The sequence below is a fragment of the Rhipicephalus microplus genome, chromosome 2 (genome assembly GCF_043290135.1).
Source record: "Rhipicephalus microplus isolate Deutch F79 chromosome 2, USDA_Rmic, whole genome shotgun sequence".
Classification (NCBI taxonomy): domain Eukaryota; kingdom Metazoa; phylum Arthropoda; class Arachnida; order Ixodida; family Ixodidae; genus Rhipicephalus; species Rhipicephalus microplus.
The window spans coordinates 188,634,903-188,654,215 of NC_134701.1; the positions used below are offsets into that span (position 1 = coordinate 188,634,903).

General features: G+C 43.7%; 1 protein-coding gene across 1 annotated transcript in view; it reads left to right on the forward strand.

Moving 5' to 3' along the window:
• Positions 1 to 18,558, forward strand: part of LOC119169639 (ubiquitin-like modifier-activating enzyme 1) — a 49,814-nt gene extending 31,256 nt beyond the window's left edge. The window contains exons 17-26 of the mRNA XM_075887155.1: positions 2,470 to 2,521; positions 3,633 to 3,779; positions 4,395 to 4,469; positions 5,004 to 5,193; positions 5,987 to 6,255; positions 10,230 to 10,334; positions 11,386 to 11,469; positions 12,691 to 12,785; positions 15,181 to 15,346; positions 18,388 to 18,558. Coding sequence (XP_075743270.1) covers positions 2,470 to 2,521; positions 3,633 to 3,779; positions 4,395 to 4,469; positions 5,004 to 5,193; positions 5,987 to 6,255; positions 10,230 to 10,334; positions 11,386 to 11,469; positions 12,691 to 12,785; positions 15,181 to 15,343 — 1,180 coding nt within the window. The 3' untranslated portion in view covers positions 15,344 to 15,346; positions 18,388 to 18,558. The remainder of the gene's footprint in view (positions 1 to 2,469; positions 2,522 to 3,632; positions 3,780 to 4,394; positions 4,470 to 5,003; positions 5,194 to 5,986; positions 6,256 to 10,229; positions 10,335 to 11,385; positions 11,470 to 12,690; positions 12,786 to 15,180; positions 15,347 to 18,387) is intronic.
• The last annotated feature ends 755 nt before the right edge of the window (positions 18,559 to 19,313 follow it).

The following is a 19,313-nucleotide window of genomic DNA, read 5'->3' on the forward strand; positions in this document are numbered from 1 at the left end:
TTATAGCCTTTGCGTTGCTGCAAGGCGAGTCGATGTTTCATACAAACATTTAGAGAGATTCAAAATTGAACCTCTGAAATATCAAAGCATTAAGGTAAGTAGGTTCGGCCGCAACGTCGAAGAAAGGTCACGAAAGGAAACAAAAATAAAATACGCAAGCACTTTGGGCTCTGGCCATCGCAATTAGAATAGACGATCACTAATTGTCACCGTTCCAATATCGATAGTGTACTGCGGTGTGTGGCCATCATTGGTATGAAAAACGGTATGGAAAATGGCCTCATTGATAGGCATAGTGTGAAGCCCCTCACAAGCTAACGTTACAGCCGTACTCAGATATGTTCCAGGCTGCCACTAATTTGCCTTATACTTATGGACGAAGCGAAATTTCTGAAATTTGAGAACTACCAAGTTAGAGCGCAAGTGAACAGGTGATAGTGTGTGGCTGATGTTCGCTCAAAACGCAGTGGAGATTGGCATGTTCGGTTCAAAGGTGCTGCATAAGTTGCAATGGCTCGACGGCAGCGCGGAAGTCAGGGTTTTCAGCTTTGGCTACTTAGCGTCCATTCGTTTACTTTATAAGGCTGGTGGTGGCAGAATAAAATGCCTTGGCTACTTGGATATTTTTTCATTTTCTCTACTTCAATATGTATGTGGAAACGTTGTGTTTTTGCAGCAGCTGCTATTCGAGAATCTGGTGCCAAACAAGATGGATCAAGCGTATTTCCAGTTTCAAAACTTCAGTTTCGTACTTTCATTATACAAACTAAGAAGCTTCTGGACGTGTGGTGGGAACTGCTGCATGCAGCATGATTCTGCAGACCGCCTATATGGTTGAACGCGACTTTGAATTACAATTGCATGCGAATAGGGCAACCGAAAGCAGTACAGGGTGCATTTTCACTCCCGGAATTAAAAAATTGAATATCTTACAAAATGCTTTTATAGTTTATCTTGGGTGCAGTCACAGGACTACAACTTGTTCGCACTGCGGCATCTCGCAAAAAGTTATTGTCAAAGTAACTACAATTTATGCTTCATACTTTGCGACTGTGATTTTGAACACCCTCGGCTTCTACTAATTTGTATTATCGCCACACTACTTGCTTTTTGAGAAAGGTCACGCTAAACGCGTTAAATGGTATCGTTTTCGCAACAGCATAAGAAATTTCACCATCCTCCACGGCTGCTGAAGTCAATGCTTGGAATCTCTGGAAGTTTTAATTGGGATAAGCTTGGGTGGTACTTAGTTACGTTTTTATCGAAAGGCTTGCGCATTTGGTACCCCCCGTCTTCCCCCCAACCAAAAAAATAAAACAAAAACAAAACGTCGCAGTCATTTTTGCTGACGCGTGAGTAAATCAGCTAATTTTGCAGCCCTTGGCTAAATTTCGCCCACTTTCCGGCTAGCTTTATCACGTTTCTGGCAATTTCGTCTCTTCGACCTGGTAACTCTGGCTGCCGCTCCGAATGAACGTCTCGCACTTCGTCTTGAATTTCGTGAGCTTGCAATCGAGAGCGAGTGCTCGTGGAGAGAGAGAGAGGTCGCATTTGTCGACGGAAAACGCCCGTTTTTATCATAACGTCTTCCTTTGATCGTAAAACCTACACGCATTACGCAGCTGAGGAGAATTGGGACCCGTGGAGCATGTGATCAACGTGCCACGTTTTAATTATCCATCTCTTCTGACTAAGCTACAGCGCAGTCTTAATTTACACAGTGAACTATACACCGTGTTGCGTGGTTTGCCTGCCTCATATTTGCCTTCCTGGGCTAGTGTTTCTCGGAACGAACGGACACAAATTCTCTTGTTGGCCGTTCAATGGAGGCACGCATTTTACCAGTATAGCGTATGCGAAATGTGAAGAAACCTGTCGTGTTCTGGGCAGTGGTTTTTGTGTGCCCACCCAAGTTCTGTGATCATTAAGTTTATCGAGGCTCTCTCATTACGTGACTGCTGATTGCCGCTGAAATGGCCGCGACTATAAAAGCTGAAAGCGCGATACTTTTTTTTTTCCGAACGTGAGTGGTGCCGACGTCACGCCCAATTAGAAATTTGACCGCGTTTTGGCGGGACTGACGTCAGAGCCATCGCTTTGAGATGCAGCCCCGTAAGCGTTTTTTCTACAGTGCTATTGAAGCGAAGAATACTCATAACATCTCTGATAGGTAAAAAAAAGTGTAGCTAACTGCCAGCCTTTCTTTGTCTATACTAGTAAATGACCTCGGGAGGTCACTGATTACATAGAACTCTAGATCTGAGAAGTACTGTCTCAGCGTCAATACTCGCTTAGTTATTGGCACACATTTAGTACACTGCATTGCTGTGGTGTTCAAACTTTCTCTTCACTGTGGCTTTAGTGTTTTTATGCCTTCATTGTCCCGTGACACATATTTTTTTTTCATTTATTAGTCTCAGTTTTTGTGATTACAGCCAGTAGATTACAATGAACGAACTCACTTTTCAGGGACCCCGAGTTTCTGCCTACACTATTGGATAAGCTACAACTGAACCACCAGGTAAGAAACTGCTTTGCCCTTCATTTTTTGGTGCAGTGTGCAAACGATTCCCAAGTTGTTTGGCACGTGCGCGCGCTAACAATACTTCGCAAACAGCGCCTGCATTTCTCGCAAGGTGAGTAAAAATAGGTTTTAATAGACGATAGTCTTTCTTGGGAACCTTCGACGCAAAGATATTAGGCTGTGTGTGTGTGTAATTCTATACATTTGTCTGTTTGTCGACTCTTAACGGCACCGGGTACTTGAAACAGCCGACCTCATCCGCAGCGCCCACCAATGTTGCTCAACGTTTTGCGTTCATGCTTGTGCAATTGTCAATCAAAAGCAATTATTACGCGTGCCTGGGGCAGCATAACAACACGTACATATTCTGCAGTTCCGTCTTTTACTAGAAAAGACATACATAAATAATTTTAAGGACCGTAGCGCTTATCACGCTGCGCTGACCATGCAACGCTTACACGAAAAGGCGAGTGTTTCCAACGCTTTGTTAAGACGAGACGGTGGTGGCACCTACCCGTCGCCTTGCGTTCTACCCCCTATCACCTCTGATATGGGCGCGCACACCCGTCTCAGAGCCACGCGCTTCGTTTTCTAAGAAAACTGCCAGATGGCGCTCAGTCTCATGTGTGACGTGACTTGATGCGTTCGTTCGCCTACGCTGCACGCTCGAGGCTCTCTAACGCGGCGTGTCCAGAATATCATTCACCAATTTTCTTGCGCAGAACACCAAATAAATGTGTTGTTCACTCTCTCCACGCGCAAGACTGCTGTCTTTCAAGGACACTTGCAGATTAACATGCAGATACGGGGCCAATTTTTAAAGACTATAGTCTTTCTTGGGGACCTTCGACGCAAACATTTTGTTCTGTCTGTCTGTACTGTCTGTTCATCCACTTTTAGCGGCACCGGGTACTTGAAACGGCCGACCCCATCCGCAGCGCCCACCAATGTTGCTCAAGGTTTAGGGTTCATACTTGTACAATTGTCAATTAAAAAGCAATTATCATGCACGTCTGTGGTACCATAACAACACGTATATACTCTACAGGTGCGTCTTTCACTAGAAAAGGTATACATAAGTAATTGTTTGTCTACACATCTACCGCAGGTCGTGACGCTGGAGGAGATAAAAAAGATTATTGTCGATGAGCGTGCAACCGTCTTCGACGACTGCGTTGCCTTCGCCCGGCTACGGTTTCAGCAACAGTACAACGATGAGATACGACAGCTGCTCCTCAAATATCCCGAGAACCACGTAAGGGCTCTCTTTTCAAGGGCAGTGCAGTGCACTTGAAGTGAACGAAAGTGCGAGGTCTGAATGTATTTGTCGAAGGAAGGCCGTATACAAATGCTAAATACCTAAGCCTAGATTGACAGATGATTCTGTTTTAGCAAACGTACTGTAACTGGCTTGGATCAGAGTGATGGCTGCGTAAGTAAAGCTAAATACACAAAAAACATGGTCAGAAAAGACATTTTGAAGCTCTTTTAGCATTAACGAACCGCTTTGATTCTAATATATGAAACCAGAAACTTTGTTGCGTGGTAACTTGTCAGGAAGCCCACTTTTATCGGTGGCTTTTTTTGCGCTGTACCTGTCGGGAAGTCTGTGCTTACGGGTTATTTTTTTACTCCGTGTTTATTGGTTATTTTTATGCGCTGTCAGGAAGTCTATGTATTGGTAACTGGTGGTATGTGGTTTAGGGGAACATATGACGTCGATTGCATCAAGAGTGTGATCGGAGCGTATAGTATAATTCTCAGTTATGTTTCCACTGCGAGTTCATGCGTTTCTTGCTTGACCGCTATCAACGTTGGTAAGGAATTAATAGCGGGCTTTACCCTTCGCAACTGCTTCTTTTCCTCTCAGATCACGAGCTCCGGTGCTCCGTTCTGGTCTGGTTTCAAGCGGTGCCCTCACCCCATCGAATTCGACCCCAACAACGTAAGAGTGTAAACATTGCGCGACCGCTTCTGTGTTTTTGTGTGTGTATTTGTGTTTTAACATGTGCATGGTGCTTGTGAGATGATACAGAAGGCGGAGGTAGTTTGCGCTCGTTTATGATGCAATTTCAGCAAAGGTCTTAGAAAAGGACGGTCGATTGGGTAGATAAGAAATAGGCTATCTTCGACTAAATTTCATGTGAAAAAAAAACATGCTCAAAGAGTCCAGGCCATAATTAATAACGCGTGTGAAACTTCACAAGTGGCTCATTTCCGGGTGCAAAAACATATGCATGCACTGCGTTTCGTCTAAGCTCACTGCATGTGCTGATCAAGAATTTATATTCGTTTTCCCATAACCAGATCAAGCAATAAGAATGAACAGACCTCACAGGAAAACCCCGAATACAGCTACACTGGTTTAATCTATCATCATATGAATGTTGATTACGTAATATATGCTCTTCTTCATAATACAATGCAATGCTCGCGATCCTTGTTCGATTAGTAACATTACCTCCGCGTTGTGTCGCAGCCCCTGCACATGGACTACATCGTGGCTGCAGCGAACCTGCGCGCCACAATGTTTGGCATTCCGCACAATACAGACCGTAAGGCGATCGCCGAAATGCTCAAAGATGTTGATGTTCCAGTGCTCAATCTCCCACCAATCCCAGACCCGAACAACGCCGCCGACAATGCCAACGTTGCAGTGCCACCAGACGGTGCGTGTTTAAGTTACTACATCTGCCTTTTTTTTTCTTTTTTCGCCTTTGAATGCTCGTATTTCTCAAATAGAGCGCAACCACGTACAGCAAAGATTCAAGCCAGGTAACGTATGCTAAACGTAAACAAGTCTCCATTTTCATGCTGAGCAAGCGTGTACACAAGAGAAGTGAAAGTAAACTGCGTAGGAATGGCGGTGGCCCTAATAAAGCAATGTTCGCGAATTACGCCCAAATGACAAGACTCGGCAGTGCTATCGCATTAGAGAGATCACACTGCATGCAGCTAGAAGAAGTTACCTGTAAAAAATCATGGCCAGTATGCAGTGAATATACGATTATTCAGCTGATCGCGTGAACGCAGTAACGATGACGAAGCAGAAAAATATGTTCATGAAAAGTCGGCGGAAGGTCCTTTATGGGAACGTATTACGGTGTAGCTTCTGTTCTAGTGCTACCGGTGACTTGTTTTTCTTTCTGGAGCAAGTGCTAATCTCTGCCAACAACCTAGCGGTTATATGAGTGCTCACGCCAGTGCACTCCTTTTACTGTTTTCACTGGCACACTACCAGCATTGTCTGCTTTTGTGTAATGTTGGCAAAATTGTTGACCTACATTGACTAGTGGTCGCCCGTTATTGGCGAAAGTTTGCTAGTGTTACCATATGCAGACTGATATAGTGGCACCCTATATTTGGTGTAATAATTCATTCGCTCTCGTTACAATGATGCGTTCGCATATACACATCAAGAACGACTCGAGTGCCTGAATCTTTTTCCTCTCTCACGTGCAGACCTCGAGCGCTTAAACGAGCTGCTCGAAGAACTGCCCGATTCAGATGAGCTCGAAGACATACACCTTGAGACGCTGGACTTCGAGAAGGACGATGACAGCAACTTCCACATGGACTTCATCGTGGCGGCCTCCAACCTTCGCGCGGCTAACTACGACATCGAACCAGCAGACCGGCTCAAGAGCAAGCTCATCGCAGGAAAGATTATTCCGGCCATCGCTACCACCACGTCGCTCGTCGCGGGTCTGGCCTGCCTCGAGTTGTACAAGGTGACGTCAGCACCCACAAATTTTGATGCTTATTCTCGTTGGAAGGTTTTAAAGGTTTTACGCTGATTGCATGCTAGCAAGTGCACTAATATATCTAACTTGTAAACTATGGGAAGACGACGCTACCCGCCATATGATGGCTTAGTTGTTGTGGAGTTGCCCTGCTAAACTTGAGGTTGTTAGCTCTGTTCCCTGCCATGATATACAAATTCACATCACCATGAGCCTGACTACGCCCATTGCAGGACAAAAGCCTCTACGATGTTCCGCCAGTCAACTCGGTTCTGTACTTGCTGCCTTCACTTTATACCCGCAAACTTTGCAATCTCATCTACCCACCTAACTTTGCCTCCCCTTCACCCGCCTACCTTCTCTTGGAATTCAGTCAGTTACTCTAGATAACCAACAGTTATCCTGCCTAGGCACGACGTGCCCGTGGCCCATGTCCATTTCTTCTTCTTGATTTCAACTATATATCCTTAACCCCGGTTTGTTCCCTGACGAACTCTGCTCTGTTCTTGTCTCTTAAGGTTACACCTATCATTTTACTTTCCATGGCTTGCTGCGTCGTCCTCAACTCTAACTTCCTTTGTAATCCGCCAGGTTTCTGCTCCGTAGATAAGTACCAGTAAGATTCCTCTGTTATATACCTTCCGCTTGAGGACAGGGGCGTAGCCAGGGGATGGCACAATGGACATGTGCCCCCCCCCCCCTCCCGTAATTTTGTCGCCATAGCATAGACAGCGAAAAATGGTCATTTTGAGGGGGTGCCCCTCCCGAAATCAAAGTAATGTGCCGCCCCCCCCCTTTCCCGAAAACATTTCTGGCTACGCGCCTGCTTGAGGGATAGCGGCAATCTACTATTCATATTTTGATAATGCTTTCGTGATGTGCTCCACCTCATTCTTATTCTGTAGTTACTTCAATCTCATGGTTCGGCTCCGTAATTACTACCGTGGTTTACTTTAACATCTATCTTTCTGATTTGCTTGTCTAATTAAGTAATCATGAATGACGATTCGCCGCCTAAGTTACTCAGCAATACGATGTCATCGGTGAAGCGCAACTTGCTAAGATACTCTCTATTAACTCGTATCCCTAACTCTTCCCTTTCAAGGGCCATGAAAACATTCTGTAAGCACGTAGTAAATAGCATTGGGGAAGTCGTAGCTCCTTGTCTAACACCCTCCTTTATTGGTATTCTGTCGCTTTCTTCATGGAGCATGCCCTGCCGCGGAGATCTAGTGGTTAAAGTACTCGTATGTTGACCCGCAGGTTGCAGGATCGAATACCGGCTGCGGCGGTTGCACTTTAGATAAAGGTGAAAATGCTGTAGGCCCGTGTGCTCAGATTTGCGTGAATCCCAGGTGGTCGAAATTCCCGGAGCCCTGCACTACGGCGTCTTTCATAATCATATGGCGGTTTTGGGATGTTAAACCCCACATATCAATCATTAATTCATTATGGAACACTATCGTGGCAGTTGATACGCTGTAGATTTCTTCTAGGATGTTTGTATATGCTCTGTCGACGCCCTGATTCCGCAGTGTCTGCATGACTGTTGGTATTCCTACTGAATGAAATGCCTTCCAGTGATCTGTGAATGCTATCCATAGTGGTTGGGTGTATTCTGGACTTTTCTCTACCACCTGATAATAGTACGAGTGTGGTCGATTGTTGAGTAGCCTTTACTAAATCTTTCTTGAACCTTTAGTCGATTGAATTTTAATGTTGTCTTAATTCTGTTAGTAATTACCTTTGTAAATAGCTTGTATACGACGGATAGCAAGCTTATCAGCCTGTAATTCTTCAAGTCCTTGTCGTCCTCCGTTTTATGGACTTAAGATGATACTAACATTGTTCCGAGATTCTTAAGACTTAAGATGATACTAACATTGACCCTCCATGTCAGGAGACACTTCGTAAACACCGTGGCCAGTTTTTCTAACACAATCTGTCCTCCGTATTTCAGCAGATTTCATGTTACGTTGTCCTCACCAGCAGCTTTGCCTATTTCCGTGCTCTTCAAGGCTTTTCTGGCTTCTTCTATCATTACTGGTGAGATCTAATCTTGGGTACTGCTAGATCTTACATTAAAGTTCTTATTGTCCCAGCTACTGCACAGATATCTGCAAAACTCTTCCGCTACGTTAACCGTCCTACTCATATTGGTAGTTTCTTGAAATTTCTTGTCTCTTAATGCATACATCTGGTTTGTGCCTATATCCCAAGTTTTCTCTTCACTGCATGCTTTCATGCTTCCTCCGTTCCTTAGAGCATGTTCAATTCTCTCCATCTTACACCTTTTTACATCGGATACCTTACGCCTATAATCAACTTCACAAACTCTGACAATCGTATTTAATCGCTTGTGTTTGAAGATTTCATGCTTCGACGTTTTTGAAGAATGTTCTTCATTTCCTGGGACAGCTTGCTAGTGTCCTGTCTAACTACCCTCCCTTTAACTTTCACTGCACACTTTCTAATGGTACTCATAAAATTTTCATTCATTTCGCTCACGCTAGGGCCGGTTTCCTCAATAGGAGCCGAGTATATGTTTCGAAGCGAGATTCAGGATCCTGTACTTTACTTCTCAGTGCTAGAATTTATATAGTAGGGAATAAATGTGCAAACGATTGTCGACTCAAACATCTCTGCATATTAAAAACCCCAGCTTGAGAAAAATAATACGGAGTGCAACGCAGCGTCTTAATATTGGCCTCTGGGAACGTATACCCATAGGAAAGTAGAAACCTTTCCACCTAAAACAATACTACATGTTAATTGATGTATTAATCAACATACTATGGTAAATGTTTTAAAGGTATACGTTTTGGTCAATAGGAATCAAAAGAACATGAAGGGATAGAAAAAAAAAACGAGACTTTCTTAGCCATTTCCGCCGTGAAGTTTTTATTTGTTACAGAGAATTAGTTTGCTTTTTGTTTTCTTGAGATCTCCGGCTTCTCAAAGCCACAAACAAACAAAAAATTAAGTCTTTGTGTAAACACAATGGATTTACAAACACGGCGTCGACTTTGGTCATCATAACTCTGTGGTTGCGAAATGTGAAAAGAAACTTCTTCGTTCATTCTACGCAGTACAGCACACAAAATCTGAACCAACGTCGTATTCGGTAGCGTGGAAGTGCTTCGATTCAAGACTTCGTCGTGAAAACGGCTCTTATCCGCCTTTGAGTCGCCCATGACTTCAGTCAAGCGTCTTTTTCCGACTGTCGAGTCTGCATAAATGTCACAATGGTGGTGTCAATCGCAGTGGGGGCAATCGAAGCAATACTCATTCAAAAATTATCAATTTTAGTTTTGCTTAAGATGTGCTACAGAACATTGTATGCTGTCGTCAATCAACGACGCCGGGGCCGGAAGGATTAACAGACACTGTAGGAATTTCAGTCCTGTTGTATTCTACGTCACCGCTGTTTTATTGCACTTGGACATACTATCACGTTCTCCATAAAATGGGAACACTACACCATTCTTAACAGGCCGGATTAACAGACGTGAAAGCCCCGTTGCAGTGACAGTTGTTCTAAGCAAGGCGTGCAATCATTAATATGTAAATGGCTTTATCTGTGCTTGTTAGCACGATCCGCGTGCAGCAAGTGAGGACTAACACCAAACTTCACTTGAACTTTGCAGCGCACAAATACATGAAAAGCAGCTGTAATGTAAATAAGAAAGAAACAAAAGAAAACTTAGCCACACCACTAATTTTAGGGCTCACTAACACGCGGTCTTCACTCAGAACAAATGTTGACTCAGACGCATGCAGACACAGGGTGGTACTACAAAGCTTTGTCTGCGAATTGGCTTCGTCTTTTGTGTTGTGTGTTGCGCGGTATGCTCGACTTGGCAGTTGCATCGTCAAAAAGTTGCATCGCTTGCTCCCCGTCTTGAGGTGACACTGTCGATTCAATAAATTGCCCTGTTTTCTCAATCTCGTCTTCTGAATAGCTGGCCCAGGGTCATGAGAAGTTGGAGCTGTACAAGAACGGTTTCGTCAACCTTGCATTGCCTTTCTTCGGCTTTTCCGAACCCGTTGCTCCAGTAAAGAAAAAGGTGAGTTATTGATATTTCTTGCGTCACCAAAAACTCCATCTTTACGAAAGAACTAAAGGTGTCGTTAATGTTTATCTCCTGCTGATACTTTGTTCCCGCTGGTCGTTGAGTTTCACTAGTGTGGAGACAGTGATACGAAGGTTGTATAGAAAAGGGTTAACATATTTTTTTCATATAGAAAACATTGCTTATTATTAATTTATACATTGTTACAAAGCATGCATTTCTGTATATTTTTCAACATAGTCTGTCTTTTTCGACATTCTTTTGAATACGCTGTTCTAGCTTTTGTATTCATAGGACGAAGAAGTCTCCCGCCAGCCCACTGAGTAAACGTGGCACCGCTGCTCGGGTGGCATCGTTGCTCTTGAATGGTGGTGGCGTTGAACTAGACTGATGCGATTTACGAGACTGTTGTTTTGTTTCACGGATGTGATGAAACACCAGTGTTTCATCTCCCATCATGATAGTGTCTAACAACTTCTCCATTTTGCATACCTGCAACAAGAACTTGCCTTTCTACAAGCTAGCACCTTCCTGGAGGGTCGCAGCTCATTTTGAACCTAAGTTTTAGTACAACCTTACTATATGGTTTATCCTTCTTTAAGCATGCTTGTTCGCCGGTCATTCTTGGTTTTAAGAACGCATAATTGTTATGGGACCGGTAGGATCGTTTGGGGTATAATGGAACGGCGCTTACGAAAAAGACAGTGTTTAATGCCGTGTTAGCATATGCCAACAAATGATGATGTGAAATATTTATTTTGAGACTTGCGCGAGCAGGATTCCCTTAGAAATTTACTATATAAAAATGGTTTTTTTTCCTTTGCAGAGTACTTACTTATATTTCTTTAAACAGCTAAGCAGCCAACGCTGTAACGTAACGCCGGCTGTGAACAGTGCCCGGTGATGATGAACACGTTTAGGAACACAATACTATTCGAGTGACCAACGAAAGAATGCGTTCATCATTTAAAAGTCGGGTGAATCCATCGTAAACAATTCAGCCTAACAAAGTGTTGTTTTTTTCTCCGCGATTCTTCGGGAACAGTTTCGCGACCAGGAGTACACCATGTGGACAAGCATTGACATCGAAGGTGAGATGACCCTGCAGGATTTCATGGAAAGTTTCGAAGTAAGTGCACCCTATCGACCAGTCAGTTTAGAGAATGTTTTTTTTCTTTGATCATAATGCAGGCGTGCCTCTATAGAAGCGAACGCAATCCCTGTGAAGAAATGCGACTCATGCATGTTACGTTCATTGAGGCCTGCGTTTATATATTCCTAATATACAGGGTTTAATTGTTACACTATATATTGAGAACTAATAAAGCGCCGTGGAAAACATAAGGTATGTGATTTCTTGTAGATATGACATACACGCGAAGACGTAGTCCACGATGGGTCGGAACCGGCACTGTACCTACTGAACTACCGATCTGCCGCCAGGTATACATGACAGCAGAAAGCACAAGACAACTTCGCACCGACAGGGATCGAGCCTGCAACCTTCGAATTGCGAATCCGATACTCGACTACTTCAGCTACAGTAACGCTCATAATTTGGTTGAACTTCATTGATGCGCAGTGATTAGCAGAGACTAATTTGTTGAAATATCAAAGCGGCAAAATCCTCCTCACTGTGAGGACAGCAATTGTCTAACCTGATGCGACCACCAGTCTCCGCTAATTAAAGGGTTCATTTATTTTAGCAGTTATTTGTACGATGACTGTGTGTAGTCATACTAAAATAAGTAAACATTCAGCATATTTTTGATGATTTTTGGACACACTTCTTCAAACACCCTGTAGATCAGTTACGACAACGAAATCGGAACACTGCCACCAGGGTATTCCAGTTTAGTGCGTACTCTGCCACTTCAATTATTCGGTGATCTCGATCGTTCTTTAATCACCCCACAGATTTTCTACGAAGCAGTAATGATAATCTGGTTATTGTACTGCTAAGGTTTGAGCATTTTTCAGTGGTACCCATTTAAACTGCACTTCTTTTTCGTCTTTGGCAAAATATTTCTGCGGGATTCAGTGAAAGGGGGGGGGGGGAGTTTACTGGAAGGAAAGAACTGATCGTTACTACAACTGGATTAATGGCAAAGAAAATTGGGGCAGATTTCTCAAACATAACTGTTTAAACATGATGCTAAGCTGCATTCGAACCAGTGCCTACCCCTTTGTTTTACTTTGACATCTTCGGGATTGCTGTTTGGGTTACTGATGGGAGGGTGGATGGACCAAGGGGTGTTTTTTTTGTTGTCTAGCTTTTTTGTTTGTCTTTGGCAGGGGAAAAAGGGTACTATAATTGTTGCTAAACTTAAAAATCTTTTTTTTTCGACAGAACGAGTTCGAGGTCGACATCGTCATGTTGTCCGAAGGTGCACGCATGCTGTACTGTGAGTACATGCCTCCGCCGGCCAGGCGTCTCAAAATGACGTAAGCACTGTCTTTAAGCATTCACAGACGTTGCCATACCCGAGTGTCATCAATCGTTGAAAATGGATGTTGAAAAGTGAGGAAGACTTCCTACCATACGAAGGCATTTAGAGGTCTATTCCGTGCTGTTGTCCATAACCAGTGGTGCACGAACACGCTTCATTTGGTGCTGAGTTTGTAAAATATAATTTTTCCTCAGCGCGTCTCAAAGTGCAAAGTGACAGGTAAAGCTATCTGTGTTCCTACTTGTTTGTATGGACACGGGTGCACGCTTCCTTCACATTAAAAAAAGTGCGTGCATACAGGCTCGACTTTGCGTTTCAGCGTTGGAGCTCTTCTGCAACCTCTTGGTGGACTCTGGCGTAAGATAGTGTAGAAGTACGATGTTTGAAGGATAAGGATTGATGAAGGAGCCTCAGCAGTCTTTCTAGCAAAACCTCCGACCATTTGAGTAAGTTAAAACAGTGTACAGATTGCGTCCACATGTTCTGGCGTTGTCGGCGTCGCTGTGTATTTTTTTGTTCACCGGGAGCCGCACAGGCAACGGCTGATTAAAAGTAAAAAAAAAAAAAACGTGCTTGATCCCCCTTTTTAGGAATCGGCATAGCCCGAGATTGAAACGTGTCCTCGCAGAAGTAGTTGATCCTTCTTTGTGCATTGTTTTACCGCAAGGGTGAAGGAATGAATGCGGCAGTAACAAATTGCAATGTCCCGCGAAGAACAGCAAGCAGCTCAAAACTTGCAGCGCACACCTCAAGCACGAAGCTCGCACGAAACGAGCACACACAAGACGAGCGTGGACAAATAACTGTCACAGAATCGACATTTAAAGCAGGCTGCCCAAACACAAAGACGTACGCCACAAGAACGCACAAGTATGCACCTGGAAAAGCTTGCACGTACAACGGTCAGAAGTTTTACTTCGTGTGTGAGCAGCATGCTCCTTTCGCAAACGCGGCCGTGGCAGCGAGCGAAGTGACGTTAGAGCTCTCTTTAGCTACTTTAACTTCAAAAGAAGCTTGCAGTGAAAGCACAAAAGGTACAGAGCGCCTGAATCCCGAGATGAGCGCGTACGCGCGCGATCCACCACGTTAGATAACACCTGTACACATATGCTTGTACAGACTTTGATCACTGCATATTAAAGTAGGCGAGCACATCGGCGCGTGGGACGGCCCGCGGCACAACGGCCTTTAAAGCGTGCCCGCACACCGCGCGCTCGTAGTGCCATTTCGCTACTGATGAGGAAAACTTGCTGCAGTGCCGAGCTCTGAGGACCGCCTGCGGTACATGGGGCTTACATATGGCTCGCCCATGGTATGATGCGGGGTCGCTCGATGGGTTAGTGGTAGGCGTCGTGTGCTGAGCGGCGCGAGGTTGCTGGTTAGGCGCCTTGCTGTGCAACTCTTCTTTCTCATTTTTGTTTACAATCTGTTAGTAAATGTGTTAAAGCGTCACATCCATGACGGAAATATGTCATGGAGCCGTGGTGGACCCCGGCATGAAATATTTTCACGTTGAAAAAAAAAACCTTATTGATGGCCCCCTCAATCCGTACCGCCGCACACAATAAAAATTTTCAGATTTAAATAGAAACTTTTAAATGACTCCACAGTTAAATTAACAAAAATGCACCTTCAATGCATCCTTTTATATATGTCACCATTTCACCACATGCCACAAAACAGGCTACTTAGCAATGACAACGTATTTCAGAACTACGTTACATGTTCTGTGCCAAGTCCTGAGCCCGTACACACCAAATAAACAACATACTTTAAGATAGAACTTGCGTCAGCAAGGCGAGGAAACACGAAGAAGTGAGCGCTCTTGCACGCGCTTTGCGCTCTCCGCCATCAGCAAAAAAAGCAATTGGTTCTATCATAAAACACGTTACACAAGATAGTGTTAGATTTTTTATGCTGAAAGCTACGGTCTCCGTAAGTACTTGACAGACATCGTGAAAGGTAGCACGCGTTCCGCGGCTTTCTTGCTCGAACTTTTTCGGTAATTCGCGAATTCGCGACATTAGGCAGTAAAGGGCTAATATCATTTACAAGCTGGCGCTAAACTGAGCACAGTTCAACATATGTACATCTAAAAGTATATTCCACATCATCTCAAGCCTACTTTGGTGCTGTGGAGCATACAGAGAGAACGGCCGGAGCACCTTTACAGAAGGTGCCGTAGCCGCGGTAACCAGGGACTGCCTTCGTCCCCGTCTTCTTCTGTTTGTTCTTCACACACAGGGGCATGCTATGGTGGCAACGATGATGGTCTTGGTTTAACACATGCAGCACGCTTGAAAACAATAATCAAGTGGGGTCAGCCGATTCCGTACGAACGTTTTGGCACTTGAATGTTTGCTGACGCCGGCACCGTTTGCTTTTTGCAGCGTGAGCGGCGTGGTGGAGGAACTGTCCAAGCAGAAGATAGATCCGGGCAAGCGCTTCCTAATGCTTCAGCTCATGTGCAAAGATTTAGACGGCAAAGAAATTGAAGTGCCCCAAGTACGCTACCATCTGCCGACTTCAGAGGAATCCGACCCTCAAGAGTGAATGGTAAACGCTCACTCGAATTCCTGGAAGTGGATTCGTCAAGTGATTTACGTCTAGGGAAGCTGATTCATATAATGTCATGTGCTTCTTAAAACTTAGGATCAGTATTGAGATGGTTATGTTTCGTAATAAAGAATAGCTCAAGGCTTTGCCTATCGGAGATAACCGAACGTGAATGCGAGGTTACGAAATTTGCACCTATAACTGAGGAAGACATTTTTTACCCATCGTTACGGTATTTCTCTACGTCATCGACTTGCACAGTGCTCCTTCAAACTGCCTCTGATACGTATTTAAAAAAAAAGGGGGGGGGGGGTATACTGCACACGCAGGTTTTTTAACGACCCAGTTCTTGAGAATCGGCTCCAAATAATTGACTAGTCGTCCGAACGTTGGTAGAAAGCTTCGTGCATCAGTTAGAAAAATACCTTGTGTACTGCATTCCTTATTTCACCTATAGCTTCAGGACACATTTGTATGACAGAGAGGAATGGCAAGATTTTCAATAACAAGTGAAATTCCCGGCTGTAAATAATTAGCTACTCTTTAACGACAATTCACAATGTGTCACTTAAAGCTCTATTTAAAATTCCTGATTATACAATTTCAACAAATTATTTGGGAAAGCTTACAGCTTATATAGAAGCGATTAACGTCAAATTGAAATGAAATATCCCAAATTGATCCGAGTCTTGAGTAAGCTTTATGTCCTATGTTTTAAATTAATCTCAAATGCCGAATATAGGAATGCTTAAGAATTCAAAAGCGACAGTTGAGAAGGAGCTCGTTAATTCGACTACTTGTAATTAAAAAATCGTTAATTCTTATCTGTTTTATGATCTCGACAACCATGTTAAGTGTTTAGTGGCATCACGATATGCGGTCATACTCGTCCTCGTAGAGCACCAAGCACGAAGCATCGTGAATGGCTGACGCAAGTGAACGAGAACAGCATTTGAGAAAAACCCTAAATAGCTGCGGGCCTTCAGAAAGACGTGATTGCCATCAGCAACCTTACCATTATGATGTCGTCACTGACCAAGAAGACTTCAGCGACACATAAAAAAAAGCATTGTTTCGTTTTAAATTTTGCTCAGTGCATGCGAACGGCATGGGCGCTGTGGTTGATATCAACTGAGTACAAAGCTGCGACAAGGAGTAATTTCATTTTTACCGCCTCCCTTCAGAACCTCTGAGTCATCGTGTCTTAGCGAGGTAGGTGCATTTAGCATGAGATGCGGTACTCAGCAGTTCGTTTCGATTGAATGTAGGCCTCTCGTGTGATTTCAGAGCTACGGACGATATATGATAGCACGGTTTCGTCTGTAGCGGATCCAGCACTTTATAGCATTGTTTTGATTTTGGGTGCAATGTCACAAAACTTCCACAAGGTGAAAGCTCCTTTGAAATGCAAGAGCTCCAGCCGCGGTCCGTATGCTGGTATAGAAGTCGATTTGCTACTTAAGAGTGCAGTTTCTTGGGCGAGTTGGAAATCGATAACCTAATATAATATATCAATAAAAAACTAGTTGCTGGACTGGCGCCCTATCCTGTCTCTTCCTTTTTCTTTGCTTGTCTGAGTGGCGCGCTAAATATTATAATGCGCTTAGCAACATTGTGATGAACGGATGATCAGTTGTCGGCCATTTTTCTAGCGAAAACAATAACGTCATGTGCACGGGATGGTGTTGGTGCTTGAGGAACGTAATAAAGAATGCGAGCAGAACATGCTTCGGCTTAAAACGTGGGGGGTTTTCAGCCGTTGTCACACTGTGAACAATGTTGAGAGTGACGGGAATTGAAAAATTTACGCTGCTTTTACGCAAAATAGGTACGTATTTATTATAAAATGAAAATACATTGATATAGTAAATTCGTTTTTCTTTTTGCTTTCGATAATTCTGTGTTTAATTAATTCAGATATCCTTATTGTGACACAAATTGTGCTGACACTCTCAGCAGGTTTTCGCCGTTTACATCATGTATAGCTATGTATGCATATAAAAAAAACAAGAGAAAATTGACCATAAGAAGTTTTCAAAACGCGCGTGCGTGGATTCTTAACTGTGACCTACCCCCGCTCCGCAGTGCGCCGCGTTAGACATCTCTGCCACGCACCTAGCATCCTTCATCATATTAATGGCGACCTAATAATTTCATTTTATGTTACCCTCAAGACCGAATTGTCAAAAAGTGTAGTGTTTAGCAATACATAGAAAATAAAAATAAAACAAAGCGAAGCTGCAAAAGTGGCTAGTTAGGGCAAAGAATAATTGTATTACGTACTATTTAACGCTGGCAGTACGCAAAAACTCCGTTTGACTTCAGCATCTTCTTTATCACAAACGAGATGGCGCGACAGGCGCAATAGAAAGCGACACTCTGCCTTTGAGAGGCATGCGAAAAAGTAGCCCCTTTTTGTACCCACTCGCGATGTGGAACGGTGAGAACTCATTGCGTTGAAAACAAGTTTGTGGCAGGAGGCGCCAAAAGATCACGCCACACACCATAGTCTTAAAAAAAAAGAAAACTAAAAGCGTCGAGTTTGGCATTTGCAGTGCGTGGCTTCAACATAAAGTAACAAGTGTGACAGCTGTTCGTTCGTGCTCATCCTGCGTGCATTATTTTCGTGCGTCCTTTGTGCTTGAGCGGCCTGCTGCAAGTTTAGAACTGCTTGTCTTTCCGATTTGTTGATTTCATTGTTTCACCCTTGCGGTAAGACTGTAACATCTTTTCAAGTCTAACCACAGAGCTATCACAACGGCCTTCCCTCCGAGCTGACTATTTATGCTTCTCTTTCTTACTCTTCTTCTTTTCTGTCTCTTTCCGTTCTATTATTCCCCTTTTCCCCCACCCCAAGTGTAGGGTAGCCAACCGAGCCAAGCTTGGTTAACCTCCCTGCCTTTACTCTCTATTTACCTCTCTCTCTCTCTCTCTTTTCAAGTCTCGTGAAACTAGCTATAGTTTTTACTTTATTAATTTCACCGCTACAATTACCGTTTACGGTTTTAACCGGATTTCATCATTCTCTCTCTTATTGTCAGGTCCCTCAGCAACTGCCAACATCAATTCTGCCACCTCACGCTACAACACTTCGCAGCCCTCTTGATTCCAAGAGCAACGGGTCTCTCATCCGCATCACCTCAAATTCAAAGTTTATTTTGGCCCCGCACTTCAAGTTTCCCCAAATTACAGAAATGAACTCTGAACAAATGGTTTTCTTTTGTGAATGCTTGCTTACACAAGTTCGCGTGTATACTCTGCCACTTTTTAAAGTTTGGACATTTTTAGCGCGTACGGAACTTGATTTTTAGCTTTTTAGTAAAGCGTGGGAAAACACTTAAAAAGGATAGCCATCTATCGTAAACAAATATACCTTTCCAAATTCGCCAACTTGTAATGCCTAGTAGGAAATTTCGCATCCTACAGGCTGTACAAAGCTACCTTTCATGCGGTTCAAAATATTGTTTGAAAAATTTATCGGACACTAACCCCGGTAAAGTTGATTCACTAACGAAGTTGCTGTAGTGGCTGGTCTTTTCACTCCACTAATTACGTAAGGTGCTATTTATTTTATGTAACTCGTTAGTGCTAACAGAAGCAATGTACTCTGTGTTTCACATGTTTTCTTTTAGTCTGTTTTAAATTTGTCACTCAAGTGATAACCTTGGGATCGCGGTCACTGTGATAACTTCGTCAGAAGCTGCTTCGGCGTTACTGCTTAGTTTTGAGGCCAGTATCAGATCTACACGCGATCACTGGAGCGCGCCCTCCTTCATGAGCAAACCGCCGCGATAGTCTAGCAGTTGTGGCGCCCGACTGGTCGCCGGATACAATCTCGGCCGCGGCAGCTACATTTTTGGTGCATAGTGAAATGCCGGAGGGCCAGTTAGCTTAGACTCGGGTGCGTATTAAAGATCCCCACATGGTCGAAATTTCTATAGGCCTCTCCAACGGTATTTCATGATTG